Raw genomic sequence first — 12819 nt, forward strand, 5'->3', positions numbered from 1 at the left:
CCGATCTGTACATAGACAAGGGGCTCACTCCCTCCGTCCCTCCCCGGTGCCGGGTGCCGGTGCTGGACACTGCCCCGCGCTCCTCCCGCCGAGCTCCCGTCCGGGATGTTCGGTGCACTGATGGCTCCCGTAGCGCGCTCCCGGCCCGGGCCGGCACCGCACACCCGCCGTGTGTGCCCGGCCTCCCGCCGAGCCCCCGGCCTGCGACCGGCCCCTTCCCTTCCCACCTCCCAGCCCGGGCCGGGAGCGCGGCTACAGACACGGCCGTGCCCCGGCGCGCTCGGAGCTCTGTGTGTGTATTTATGTACCGCCCCGCCACAATAAAATCCGCCTCTTTTCTACCCCGGCCGTGCCTCCCTCGCTCCGCCCGCCGCATGCGCGCCTCGGGCCCGCACTAGGCCCGCTCCAGGCCCGGCGCCGCCCGTTGTCGCCGCCGCCACCGCCGGGCCGCGCTCCGGGTGCCGCCGCCGCGATGATGATGATGGCCCTGAGCAAGACCTTCGGGCAGAAGCCCGTCAAGTTCCAGCTGGAGGAGGACGGCGAGTTCTACATGATCGGCTCCGAGGTGCGGCCCGGGCGGGAGCCGGGCCCGGGCCGGGCTGGGGAACACAGGGGCCGGGCTGGGGGACACAGAGCCCGGCTGGGGACACAGGGGCTGGGCTGGGGGACACAGGGCCCGGGCCGGGCCGGGGACTCGCTGAGGGCGGGCAAGCGGCGGAGGAGAGCCCCGGTGTGGAGGGAGCGGCCTCCCGGCCCCCGGGTCCCCTCAGCCCCCGCTGGGCGCTGCCCGAGCTCCTCAGCCGCGCTGAGGCCCGGGAGGGGTCGGTGCTCCCCTGGGGGCGGCCCCTGGACCGGGTACGAGGGGACCGGATCCTCGCCCGGCCGCAGCCCGAGGCCCCGCTCCTCTTCACCGAGGATTTCTGTACACAGTTGTTTCAGGGGTTCGGGTTATTTCACACGCTGCGAGGCAGCGAATCCCACACCTCGCCTTTGGGCTGGGGAGCAGCACCACAATGAGCCGGTGCAGCTCCTTCTCTCTGCCTTGTGCAGAGTGTGGCCAGCGAGCACCGGCGGGCGGTTTTAGCAGCCCCGTGTCTGTGCGGGCACCGTGTTGTGCTGTGCTGGGACGGGGCTGAGCCTCCCTGACAAAGAGTCTTGTTCAAGTGATAAACACCGGCCCTTTAGCACCAGGGAAACAGCTGAAAACAGGAAAAAATGTTACAGCCTCCAGCTTGATGCAGAAAAGGGGCTGTTGGCTAAGTTTATCTGCCAGCTCTATAGGTTGAGCAGGGACTAAACACCCCTCACTCATGTGAAATGTAGAGTTTGAAAGCAAACTGTAACTGCAGTCAGCTGAGCTGTGAGATTGCCATACCAGGTACATGGAGAAGGAAAAGGACTGTATTTTTTATCTACCATTAATTTCTGCGTGTTGATGAGCACTGTAGAGTGAAAGATACAGCTAAAAACTGAGATCAAAAAAGAGTCTTCTCAAACAAGGAGTGAAAGCCTTGTTGTGTGGCAGTCTGCCAGTGTCCTGTCAGTCTAAAAATTTAATTTCAGAGTCTAGAAATAGTTGTGTTGTTCAGCAAGGCCTGCTGTAGCCTTCAGCACAGGTGAGGATCTTATGCCAGAAAGAACAGAACTGCTTTACAGATGGTAAGTAAATCTGAAGGAGGACTATTGGCAGCAATCACATTTTTGATGTTCAAAGGGTTTAATACAAAATACAAGTCTCTGGGCGTTTGCTGTAGTCAAATAATGTCTAGATAATGGGGAGATTCAAAGTAAAAATAACGTGTCAGAGAGCTGGGTTTAGTTATATTCTTACTGAGCACTGCACATTGATGTGGAAACTGAAGCAAAGAAGGGGTAGGTGGTTCAAAAATACATGCAGATGAATTGAGTGTTTTCCTATTAAATTTCCTATTATCAGTGGATGGGAGTTTTTTTGGATCTAGTGAAATAAGATAGCACCAGTGAAATAATATTTTCTGTATTGCCAGAAAAATCGCTGTGCTGTTTGATGCCAAACACAGCACAAAAACCCAACAAAAACACTCTCTTGAGAGGCCCTTTTTATCATTAGAAAGGGCTGAATTTCTCCCAACTTCTGCTCAAACCCTCCTAAATGGAACAGCAGGCCCCATGTCCCCCTCTCTCCTTGCAGGTGGGGAACTACCTGCGCATGTTCCGCGGCTCCCTCTACAAGAGGTACCCCTCACTCTGGAGGCGCCTGGCCACGGTGGAGGAGAGGAAGAAGATTGTGGCCTCTTCACACGGTGAGAAGATGAGCAAACATTCCCAGTAATGTTTATGGAAAGCGTTGCCCTGAGAAACCGTTCCTGGCGATTCAGAAGCTTTGTGCACCTCGAGGGCTGTGTGAGTCCCTTCAGATTGCCCCAGTGATGGAGCGCTCTGCAACGGGGGCGCTGGTGGCTCCTGGCTCAGCCTGGCAGCAAATGCCACCTGATCACAAACGTTCTGAGAGGGAAACATCCATCATGGAGCTCCTAGGGTTGGCTGCATTCATCACAAAGCAAAAGCCACATCTCCAAACCAATACAATATTTCAGAAGAGTTTTTTTGTAGACTAAGAGGGGTGTCTGTCTCTTTTGTTAAATAGGCAGGAGTGTTGCAAGGATGCCCCATTGAAGATTTGCATCTTTGCTTAACTTTGCTTCTTGCAGGGACTGGATGTTTGTGCTTGCCAGAATTTGTGGTGGTGTTGCTACTGATGTGACTGCAGGAACAATATTGGTATTGTTGTTTTGATAGCAAGCAGTTAAATTTCTTAGCAGTATGACTTCTGGTATGTTCTGTAGACTAAAGCATAAGAAAAATAATGGTTTAGTCTGGACTTACGTCTCTTTCCTCCAAGTATCCTGCTGACCTCTTGCTTTCTTTTTTTCCTCAACAGAAAATCAGCGGTCGCACAGTCCCCGAAGATGTAAGTCTCATCTGTGTGTTATTCTTAGCTGTGCTAGAGGAGGAATGTCCATTGTGACCTTTGGTGCAACTACAATAATATTGTCTAATCCTCTTCCTCTGATCTCTCCTTGTGGTCTCCCTAATTGTGCCTCCTGATCCCAGCCTAACCCTTCATTCTCAGACCCTTAGCAGGACTCTCCAATGCAGATGGTCTCTGTCATTCAGCAAGAGCTGTCCTGAGGTCCCTCCCCCTTTCCCAAGTCTTTATAGCTTTTCTATCAATCATCTGTAGAGATGCATTTCTATTTCTGACCTTTCAGTCCACTGAGGGTTGATTGTTTTCTGGGCCTTGTAAATATCTACAAGAAGATGAAGCCCAAAGGACACTTGTATCTCTGTGTTAGTCCCTCCTGCAGTGACAGAGAGGGTTTGTCACCATGTAGCCTGTTCATGCTACAGTGCTCTGTAGCCCTTTGCCCTGTTAATTATTGGCATCTTTCCTGGTAATAGATCACGGCTACACAACATTGGCCACTAGCGTGACGCTGCTAAAGGCCTCTGAAGTAGAAGAGATCTTGGATGGGAATGATGAGAAGTACAAGGCAGTGTCCATCAGCACAGAACCTCCTACCTACCTCAGGTAACAAGCTCAGAATGGAGTGATTGGAAGATGTCAGCTTGGGCAGGAAGCATGAGGAATTGCACAAGCCCAGGCCCTTGGGCAGGGGTTGTTTGCTACTCTGCATTAAGTATTTGCAGTGCTGGGCAAATGGAGATCTCCAGAGTGTGAGGATTGGGTTACTGCCCACATAAAACAGGAAGGAAAATCTAAGTGTTTGATGATACAACTTCTTTTGCAATTACTGCATTCCATCTGTAACAGATGTTTTACAGAACGCTCTCTGCACATACTGCCTTCTGGAGACCTTGCATTTCTCAGCAGTCCTTTTGTAAAGTATAGACAGAAAATCCAAATATGAATGTAGTATTTATAAAGTTGCACCTGGATTCATATCTGCTGGATGTTTGCGAGCTGGGGAATGGCCTGAGAGGCTGGTGTGGAACATGAGTTCCTGGTGGAGCAGTAATGTTGGTGATTCCAGAGTAAAACAGCAGGAACTGATAATAGCACTTAAAAATTTAAAATTACACCATTCCTTCAGCAGCAGCAGTGGTGCTGAGGGCCTGCAGGTTAACATCCAGTCTCTTTCAGAGAGCAGAAGGCAAAGAGGAACAACCAGTGGGTGCCGACCCTGCCCAACAGCTCCCATCACCTGGACGCAGTGCCCTGCTCCACAACCATCAACAGGAACCGCATGGGCAGGGACAAGAAGAGAACATTCCCTCTGTGGTAAGACCTTCCTGCTTCTGGAAAGTGGGAGTAGGTACCAAAATGACATGTGCCAGGGTAGTACTGATGAGTTCATGTAATGCTGTGATTCATCCCCAGCTGAAAAAAGACCTACAAGTCATTAACATGGAGGTTCTTAGTTGAATTGTGTGTCTTGAGGCTCTGTGTTACAGTAGCCATCCATGGCTCAGAGCAGAGGCTTTCCTTTGGTCAGAAAAATGGTTCATTCTTTTCTTGATGCATTCCTTCTACTTCCTGCTGATTTGCTGAGCAAGTTGTCATTTGAGAAGCCTGCAGACTCTCTTTGTGAAAGACAGGCTGCTTCTCATTGACATGTACCAGTAACTTTGATCTAGTTTATTTAGTGGAAAACACTGCCGAAGCTCATTACTAACATTTTTTTCCATTATGAAACTTAAGGCAACCAAGATAAATCTAATCCTAGAAAACTACCTTGTTTTATTTGCAGGAATGTGTTATGATAGATGTAATAAAAGGTGATAAACTGGTATTAGTTGCCACAGCCCTGTAAGCTTGCATTGAGGAGTCTGTCTATAGACAGATCGGGGAGTTGGAGTGTGGGGATTGCTTCCAGCAAATGTTGCCTTCCCTCTACAGATGCCAGATGTGTCATGTGCTCATTGCTTATACTGTGTTGTTGCTTTCCACTGTAGCTTTGATGACCATGACCCAGCAGTGATCCATGAGAATGCATCCCAGCCAGAGGTTCTGGTTCCAATCAGGCTTGATATGGAAATTGATGGGCAGAAACTCCGAGATGCATTTACGTGGAACATGAATGGTATGTAGCAAGGAGAGTTTCCTGAGGCTGGAGAGATAAAGTTGTGTCCATCACCAAATGTCCTTGCCCCATACAGACAAAGCTTTAAAGCTCTCCCACTTTGGACTGTATTCAGTGCTTGCATTCTTAGCCAGTGCTCTGCCACTTCCATGGGTTGTCATTCCTGGACACATGTTGTCTGAAGAGTTTGGCAGATTTTCCTGAGTCAGTTGATCAGCTCAGTGGTCTGAGGGTACTCTGTTAGCTGAGGTTAATGGCTGTGGCTTCTGTGGCCACACTGTCTGAATACCATGGAGCAGGTAAAGGAGGGTGTAGGCCCCTGTTTCACTGTGTCTGCCCTTACAGACCTGGTACAAAACACCCTCTTAAAAGCAAAAGGTAATGCATTTGGGATTCCCTTTGTCACCTCACCCTGTGGGATTTTGTGTGTTCTGTAAGTGGCAGACAGTAATTTCTAAGGAAGTTTACAGTGTTCCTTCTTGTTCTGTAACAGAAAAGCTGATGACTCCAGAAATGTTCTCTGAGATTCTTTGTGATGACCTGGATTTGAATCCTCTGACGTTTGTCCCTGCTATTGCCTCTGCCATCCGACAGCAGATCGAGTCGTACCCGACTGACAGCATCCTAGAGGATCAGTCAGACCAACGAGTTATCATTAAGGTAATACAGGAAGGCAGAATACAGAATGAGGGCTGAGCCATTTGGGTTTCTCTAGTTATGTTATGGGGCACTAAGAGTACAGAACCTTCCCTTGGAGCAAAGGAGCTCTTAATTCCAACCAGATTCCCTTTTGTCCTTTGCATTGAGAACAGAACCAAGGTGACAGATGATTAAACGTCCATGTGCCCAGCCTCTGAGATGATGAAATAGTTCAGTTAAAGCATTGCTATCTTCCTTTGGAAGAGCTGAACCTTGGTGAGCAATGCTGAGTTGTCTTCTTGCTACTGAAATTAAGAATTCAGTTAAGGAGCTCTGCAGATGAACTGAGAGTTACTGCTCTCTTCTCTTCAGCCTCTGTCTCGTCACTTCAGTTACCTTGGACAAACCTTTGTGCAAGTGGAAACAAATAACCTGTTTCTTCCCTTATCTCCAGCTGAACATCCATGTAGGAAACATCTCCCTGGTAGACCAGTTTGAGTGGGACATGTCAGAGAAGGAGAACTCCCCAGAGAAGTTTGCCTTGAAGCTGTGCTCAGAGCTCGGCCTGGGCGGGGAGTTTGTCACCACCATTGCCTACAGCATCCGGGGACAGCTGAGCTGGCACCAGAAGACCTATGCCTTCAGGTACTGAACTGCCACTCCTGCTCTGCCTCTGGGCTGTGTTTGTGCTTCATGGGCATTTGCATCAATGGATCTTAGAACAGCTGACCTGATGCAGAAGGCTTTGTTTGAAGTTAGTCCTTATGGCTTGCACCCATTCTGTATGTCTTAACAATTTTTTGTGCTTGTTCATAAATAGCATTTCCTGTTGGGTCTAATACATTTCAGGACCCAATATTGATGAAATGTCAGCTTCTGCTGACAGCATTAATTAACAGGGATAGTCCCTCTTCTAATGTAAGGTCATGATGAGCCCCAGATACATTTTTTGTTTTGTTGGCTTGCCTAACTTGGGCCAGCCAATGTTTCAAGCTTTGGTTTTTTGATCTTGGTCTGATGAAAACTGTACCTCTCTACCCAGGCTGATGTTAGAGGTGGGTTGATCATGGGCCCTCCTCACAGCTGGAATACAGCATTGTCAGATTTGATTAGTCAGCTTTGTAATTTGCCTCCTAAATGGCTTCCAGTTGTGCTGTGCAGCGTTCTTTGGTGAGTTCCTGCACTGATGTTATCCACAGCACAGTGCTGAGTCTGCAGCTCTGACAGTCCTTTAATGTACACTCTGAGGTTTTGTGACCTCGGGTCATGGCGACAGTCAGGGAAGTTTAAGAGTTCAGCAAATGCTGTATTTGCAGAGGAGGGAATGGTACTGTTGACACCAGTTTTGTGGGGGTCAATTCAAGGAAGCAGCACAGGGAAACGTGCCTGGCCCTGTCCTACCTCAGGCAGAGGGCAGGGAGTAATTGGAGTGGGAGTAAGCAAAGAGGAGCTGGAGACTGTGAGGAGGCTGCTGTGAGCTCTGCTCCATCTGAAGGTTTCCTGTCTGGTCAGCCTTCTGTGAGAGATAGACACTGATCTGCTGTGGCCTAGTTGCTCTTGCACTGGTCTCACTCTGCTTCCCCCTGGGTCCAGTTTTTATCCTGCCAGTCTTTCACAGCAACTGCCTGGTTCCAAAGTGATCCCCAGAGTGATTCATATTAGAAAATGGTAAAGGAACCCTTTAGCTCATGTGAATTAAACTCTGAATTAAATTCTTAGTGGTGTGTCCATCCTGCTGATGTCCCGTGGAAGGTGGTTTCTATCTTTCTCTCCACAATCTTGGACTGATACTTGCAGTTTTGGCTTGGGACTACATCCAGCAACACCACCACCTCCCACAAAGCAGTGGGTGGGCATTCCTGAGGAGTGCTGGGAACTTGCAGGGTGGTAGATGAGAACCTGATCCATGCTGTGCTGCAGCACTGTCTGCATGGTGGCCTGCAGTGAAGTGTCTTCCCTCCTTCCTGTGCTTCTCAGTGTATTGCAGGTATCCAAGAAAATAATCCATGTGAGTGTTGACTCTTGGGAGTGGGGTTCATTTCTCCCCTTGCTTCTGCTCTGCTGCTGGAACTTGCAGCAAATAAAGTTTTAGTCAGTACTGTCCAGCTCATGTTAATGCCAGCTTCACACTATTCTCTCTAAAAACATCTCTTGGGCCATAGTACTTCCTGTAGGTGGCTGCTTCCTGTTAGGGGCAGTTCAAACAGGCAGATTTCAGGCCTTCTTCAGACTGTGGCAGTATCGCAGGAGGGAGAACAAAAAACTAAAAAAAGAACCCCAACAGAACAAAGTACATAGACATGAGCTGTTCAGAGAGAAAAAAAACACCTAATTGAAACCTCGTTTTTTTTTTTTTGTCATAGTACAAACATGTCCTCCTCTTCCCTTTTTTCTTCTAGCAAAGGAGTACTTTTGAAACCTTACAGTGATTAATGATATTTGGGTTCTGTGGTTGGTTAGTTCCTGTATTTCCAAACCACAGGAGTGGTGCTTGCTCCAACATCATTCCATTGATGTAAGAAAAGGGTCTGCTTTAGATGTATCAAAAAGAACCTTAATATCTCAAGGGACTGGGGGTTTGAGAACTCATGTGCCTCTTAATCATCTGAGGGAGAGGTGAAACTATCTTTCAGTTGATGAAAGCCAGGGCACTTTTTTCAGCTGAACTGCTCTGTGCAAAACAAGGGAAGCCTGAAGGCCAGTGGATGGGCAGGACTGGAGGCAGACAGGTACCTGCTGCCTGGGGGGTTTTCAGTGTGTGCTGTGATGTTCCCTCCTGCATGCTGAGTGTTTCTGGTGGCAGCACACAGCACCTCAGGCAGTTCCTCCTTTGAGACCTGAGTGATGGCACAGGTTCTCCCATGAGCCTGAGGAGTCACCTTTCCAAAAGTCTCCCTGCTTTGTTGGTGTGCCCCTGACACTACTGCCAGAGGCCAGTGCCTTGCCATTCAGTGGATGCCTGCAGCTGGCAGTGCCTTTCAGCCATTCTGGCAGCAGCACTTTCCTTCTCTTCAGGAAAAGCAGTGGAGGAGGAGTTGTCTTACTATAGAGATTGGGAGATGAGGAAGGATTTTTTAGTTTCTCTCTGATTCTTTGTTAAAGAAATGTGGTATCGGAGTTGCCTGGCAGTTAGGTTATGCATGAGTCCAGCTTTCCATCCCCCATTTAATTCAGTAAATGCTCAGTGTTGAGCATAGTGAGGCAGAGATCGTGCTCTCACTTAAAAAACTCCAGTTGACATCTGATTTTGCCTGGAATGTGTGACATTCTAGGACTAAGCAGAAATTCCTGGGTTTGAGTGTTGTTTAGTGGATGTCAGCAGTACTGGCAGTAGATTTAATTAAAGCTTCCTCCTCAGATCAGATACCAAAGGCTCTGGATTAATTTTTCATGGTAGCATTACTTTGAAGAGTTGTTATTTTAGATTATTAGCTTTGATGCAGATGTTGCGTGTTCCCATGATGATTAGCATTTGAGCTCTTTCCTGAGGGAATGAGAGGGCTGGCTGGGAGTGCTGAAATCCTGTGTAGGGGTGCACGTCCCTGGGGAGGGGGCCGGATGTGTGTGCACACCTGTCCCAGGGCTCCTCTCTCACACACACTTCTGCTGCTCAGGCTGAGCCACTTTTGAGAATTCAGAGCAAACATTTACATTCCGAGGCTCCTCTGTATTTATGCTGGGCTTCCGGCTCCACTGTCAATATTTGGGAAACTACTCTTGGTCAATTCCTGTTGACTTTTACTGAAAAGCAGCTAGTGAAGCAGTAAATATTTTTGTGCATGTGATAATACAGCTGGTCAGGGCAGAGGAATCTCTGAGGAACAAATCTTGTGATTTAGGGCACAGCCTGATGTTTCATTGCTTGTTAGCCACGGCTTCTGATTGCAACAGCAGGTTCTAAAAGATTGCTCTTTCCAGTGTGGGGCTCCCAAGAAAGGCAGACTTTGCCAGGGAAGAGCTGTCAGGGGTGTGCTAGGCAAACTACAGCTGGGAGGTCAGAGCTGCAGAACAGCAGGGCTGGGCAGGGAGCCCTGGGAACAGCCCCAGCTCCAGGGCTGCACTGGGAGAAGTGCTCCCAGCACTAATGGATTGGGATGAGCTGTGCCTTTCGGGGTTGAACCCTGCCACCAGGGGTGTAATAGCCTGTGTGGGAAAGAACTGCAGGTCCAGCACTAATCCCTCTCCAGTGGTGGCTGGAGGTGGGTGTAGCTGCTTTCCAGAAACTTCAGGTTCCACAAGGGTGTAACCAGGAGCCCGTGGTGAACTTGAGGGAACCATACTGTGCTAAGCAGGGTGAAGAAGGAGTGGTAAAGCCTGAGATACTGTAGATGTGCTGTGTTGTCCCTGTGCTTGTCCCTGTGCTGGTGGGCCAGGGGAGTGGCCTGGCCCCACTGATGGGTGTTGCTCTGTGCCCTGCAGTGAGAACCCCCTGCCCACCGTGGAGATCGCCATCCGCAACACGGGGGACGCTGACCAGTGGTGCCCTCTCCTGGAAACCCTCACGGACGCTGAGATGGAGAAGAAGATCAGAGACCAGGACAGAAACACAAGGTACTGCCACTGCTTTGGACACTTCTCTTGGCCTGTCCCCTGACTGAAGTTCCCAGCTTTGATGTTTATCTTTCCCTTCTGAGAGCCAGCTGGCAGGATGTCAGCCTTGCTCACAACAGCAACTTTAGCTTCAGGGTATTCAACCGTTACCACCTTCCTCCACAAGCATTGAAATGCCTATTTTACCATCTCCTGCTTGCAGCGGTTTCCTTTTTATTTTAACCCTTTTTATTTCTTTTCCTTGGGCTCTTCTCTTGTCCAGGGGAGTTGTTTGTATAGGAGGGCATGAATCAAACATATTGGAGTTTCGTGCACTGTCATGTTCCCGTAGAATCCTTCCACAAAGCTTCCTGTAGTGTAAAGTTCAATTTGATGTAGCAATGGGCAAGCTCCCAGCTCTAGCCTGACTGATGCCAACCTTTGCCAGCACAGGGAGCACTGTGTGGTTCCAGGAGCAGCTCTGCCCACCAGAGACGTGCTAAGTGATGTTTGACAAGCAGTTGAGAGCTTGCACCTACTTGATGAAATTCTTCCTGGCAGATATAAATGAATGGCTAGTATCTCTCCAAAAGATACACTGTGGATACAGTAAATATACTGGCTCAGCTCTTTCCCAGGATGTCTTTTTAGCTGCTGATTAACAGTAGCACAGTCATTTTGTATATCAGCTGTGGCTGACTGAAGAGTTTACAGTAGCAGTTGGTTCAATCCAAGTTAATGAGCAAAAGTGCTGTTAGAGAAAGTAGTGTCTTTGCCTTATCAACAGGCATACTCAGGTGACTGAGGAGTTCTGTCTAGGAGTAAACCTGTTTACAAAGCTGGCAAAGCTGTGGCAGCCTCCCCAAAAGCTCTGGTTTGGGTAAGACCTCCCATGACTGTAACATGCACTAACTGTACCTCTCTCTCTCTCCCTCAGGCGCATGAGACGTTTGGCCAACACTGCTCCAGCCTGGTAACCTTCCTGTTGTGACACTGGTGCTCTTCCTACAGACTTTATCCCTATTCCTCTCCCCAAAAGGATCTAGAATTGGCAGGGGTCTTTCTGTCTCTGAAGGGGACACACATTCCACTTGCCACGAGTTCCCAGTACTGCTGACTTCTGCCCCCACCCCTCCACCCCCAGCCACGTACCAAGAGCGCTGCGTGGGCAGCGTGACCCAGCTCAGACCTGTGGCAGGTGTTGGAGCCCTTATTTACCTGTGTGTGCACAGTGTAAAGATTCTTTTGTATAGGTGCAATGTGCACTGTTAGGACAACTTTTTAAATAAAAGGAATGCATACAACATAGGTTGAGTTCAGTAAGTTTGAATGAGCAGTGAATCTCAGCATGTTTTGTGCTGTTCTGGTAACTGAGTGGTCCCAGGGGCTGATATTAATGCTTTTGGCTGTAATGCTGAACACTCACATGCATTCAGTTTTCCTGGGTGCTTTACTTCCACAGGTATGACAGCCCAAAATCTTTTGGTGCAAGGGGAAAGTGAGAAAGAGGCTTAGAACTAGAACCAGCAAACAGTTCTGTAAGGATTGGTCTGTTACCAGACTTGGCACAGTCTGTAATGAACTTGGGGAGGTGTTCAGCTGGTTTACTCAACAAGCTGGAACAGTTTAACTGAAATCACAGACTTAAGAGCCATTTCTGTCAGATGTCAGCCTAGTGTGTGGTGAACTCTGATTTTTTTTGTGAAGACTGTATCTGGAAAACAGCACAGTCTCTGCAGTGGTAGAGCAGGTAAAGCTTCCAGTCACTGGGACTGAAGCTTCTCTGCAGCCAGTGCCTTTGCTGTGGTCACTGCCAGCTGCAGTGCACAGAACACTCAAAGCAAAGTGGGTGTCAGGAATGCCCTTGGCACTGCAGTGTCAGGACTTCACAACCCCAGAAACAACCTGTCTTTCTCTAGGGAGTTTAAGAACAAAATCCACTGAAGTGAGTTTTAGAGAAAAATCCAAGCTTGCTTACAAACTAATTAGAATCTGTCTTGCTGTTGAGGTACCCCATCTCTTTGACAGAGTTCCTACCATTCACTGCCAGAACTGATGAGTGTTTGCAAGCAAGGCAGATTTTGCTGGCAGCCTGACAGTTATGTTCAGGCCTTCATGATAAAGCCATAGGTTTTATGATCCTTGCTGATCCACCCACCCTGCTAGCACAGTCAAAAAACACTTTCTGGCCTTAATTTATCATGTTTAGACTTGAGTAATAACAGAGATAGTTCTGATTCCTGGGTGGGAGGGAACTTTTCCAGATGTTAGTCTGCAGAAACCAAAAACTTGCAATTTAGTGATAATATTATTCAGTCTTATCCTAGGCTCCTGTACCAGAGTGGTACTCCAGGCATTACTTTGTATTAGAGAGGTTGAAAGGTTATTTGAGCAAGAAGACAAAACCTGGGATGCTGCTGCATCAGCCTCCCATGTAAAACATGTTTTGTCTCATGGACGTAAAAACTCCAAGCCTTCTTGAGAACACTTCAGCCTTCCTTTGTTACGTGACCAGGGACTTCTGCCAGCAGCCTCCTCAGGGAATTCAACTAAAATACGTGTGAAA

At 48.6% G+C, this 12819-nt stretch overlaps 1 protein-coding gene across 1 annotated transcript; it reads left to right on the top strand.

The window, feature by feature from the left end:
* Nucleotides 1-429: 429 nt before the first annotated feature.
* SMARCB1 (SWI/SNF related BAF chromatin remodeling complex subunit B1) lies at nucleotides 430-11575 on the top strand. Its single transcript, XM_083873839.1, has 10 exons — nucleotides 430-565; nucleotides 2171-2282; nucleotides 2921-2950; nucleotides 3442-3571; nucleotides 4145-4282; nucleotides 4957-5084; nucleotides 5578-5744; nucleotides 6178-6368; nucleotides 10143-10274; nucleotides 11191-11575. Exons 1-10 carry the CDS (start codon nucleotides 473-475, stop codon nucleotides 11228-11230), a joined length of 1161 nt encoding a protein of 386 aa, XP_083729965.1. The 5' UTR covers nucleotides 430-472; the 3' UTR covers nucleotides 11231-11575.
* Nucleotides 11576-12819: the final 1244 nt, after the last annotated feature.

This window comes from Zosterops lateralis (genome assembly GCF_965231275.1).
Source record: "Zosterops lateralis genome assembly, chromosome: 17".
In the NCBI taxonomy this organism is placed as follows: Eukaryota; Metazoa; Chordata; class Aves; order Passeriformes; family Zosteropidae; genus Zosterops; species Zosterops lateralis.

Bases quoted from the DNA above. Each gene is read 5' to 3' on its own strand.
- SMARCB1 (XM_083873839.1), top strand. From the start codon at position 473: ATGATGATGATGGCCCTGAGCAAGACCTTCGGGCAGAAGCCCGTCAAG. The intron at 566-2,170 runs GTGCGGCCCGGG...CTCTCCTTGCAG, and splicing joins TCTACATGATCGGCTCCGAG to GTGGGGAACTACCTGCGCAT. The intron at 5,085-5,577 runs GTATGTAGCAAG...GTTCTGTAACAG, and splicing joins ATTTACGTGGAACATGAATG to AAAAGCTGATGACTCCAGAA.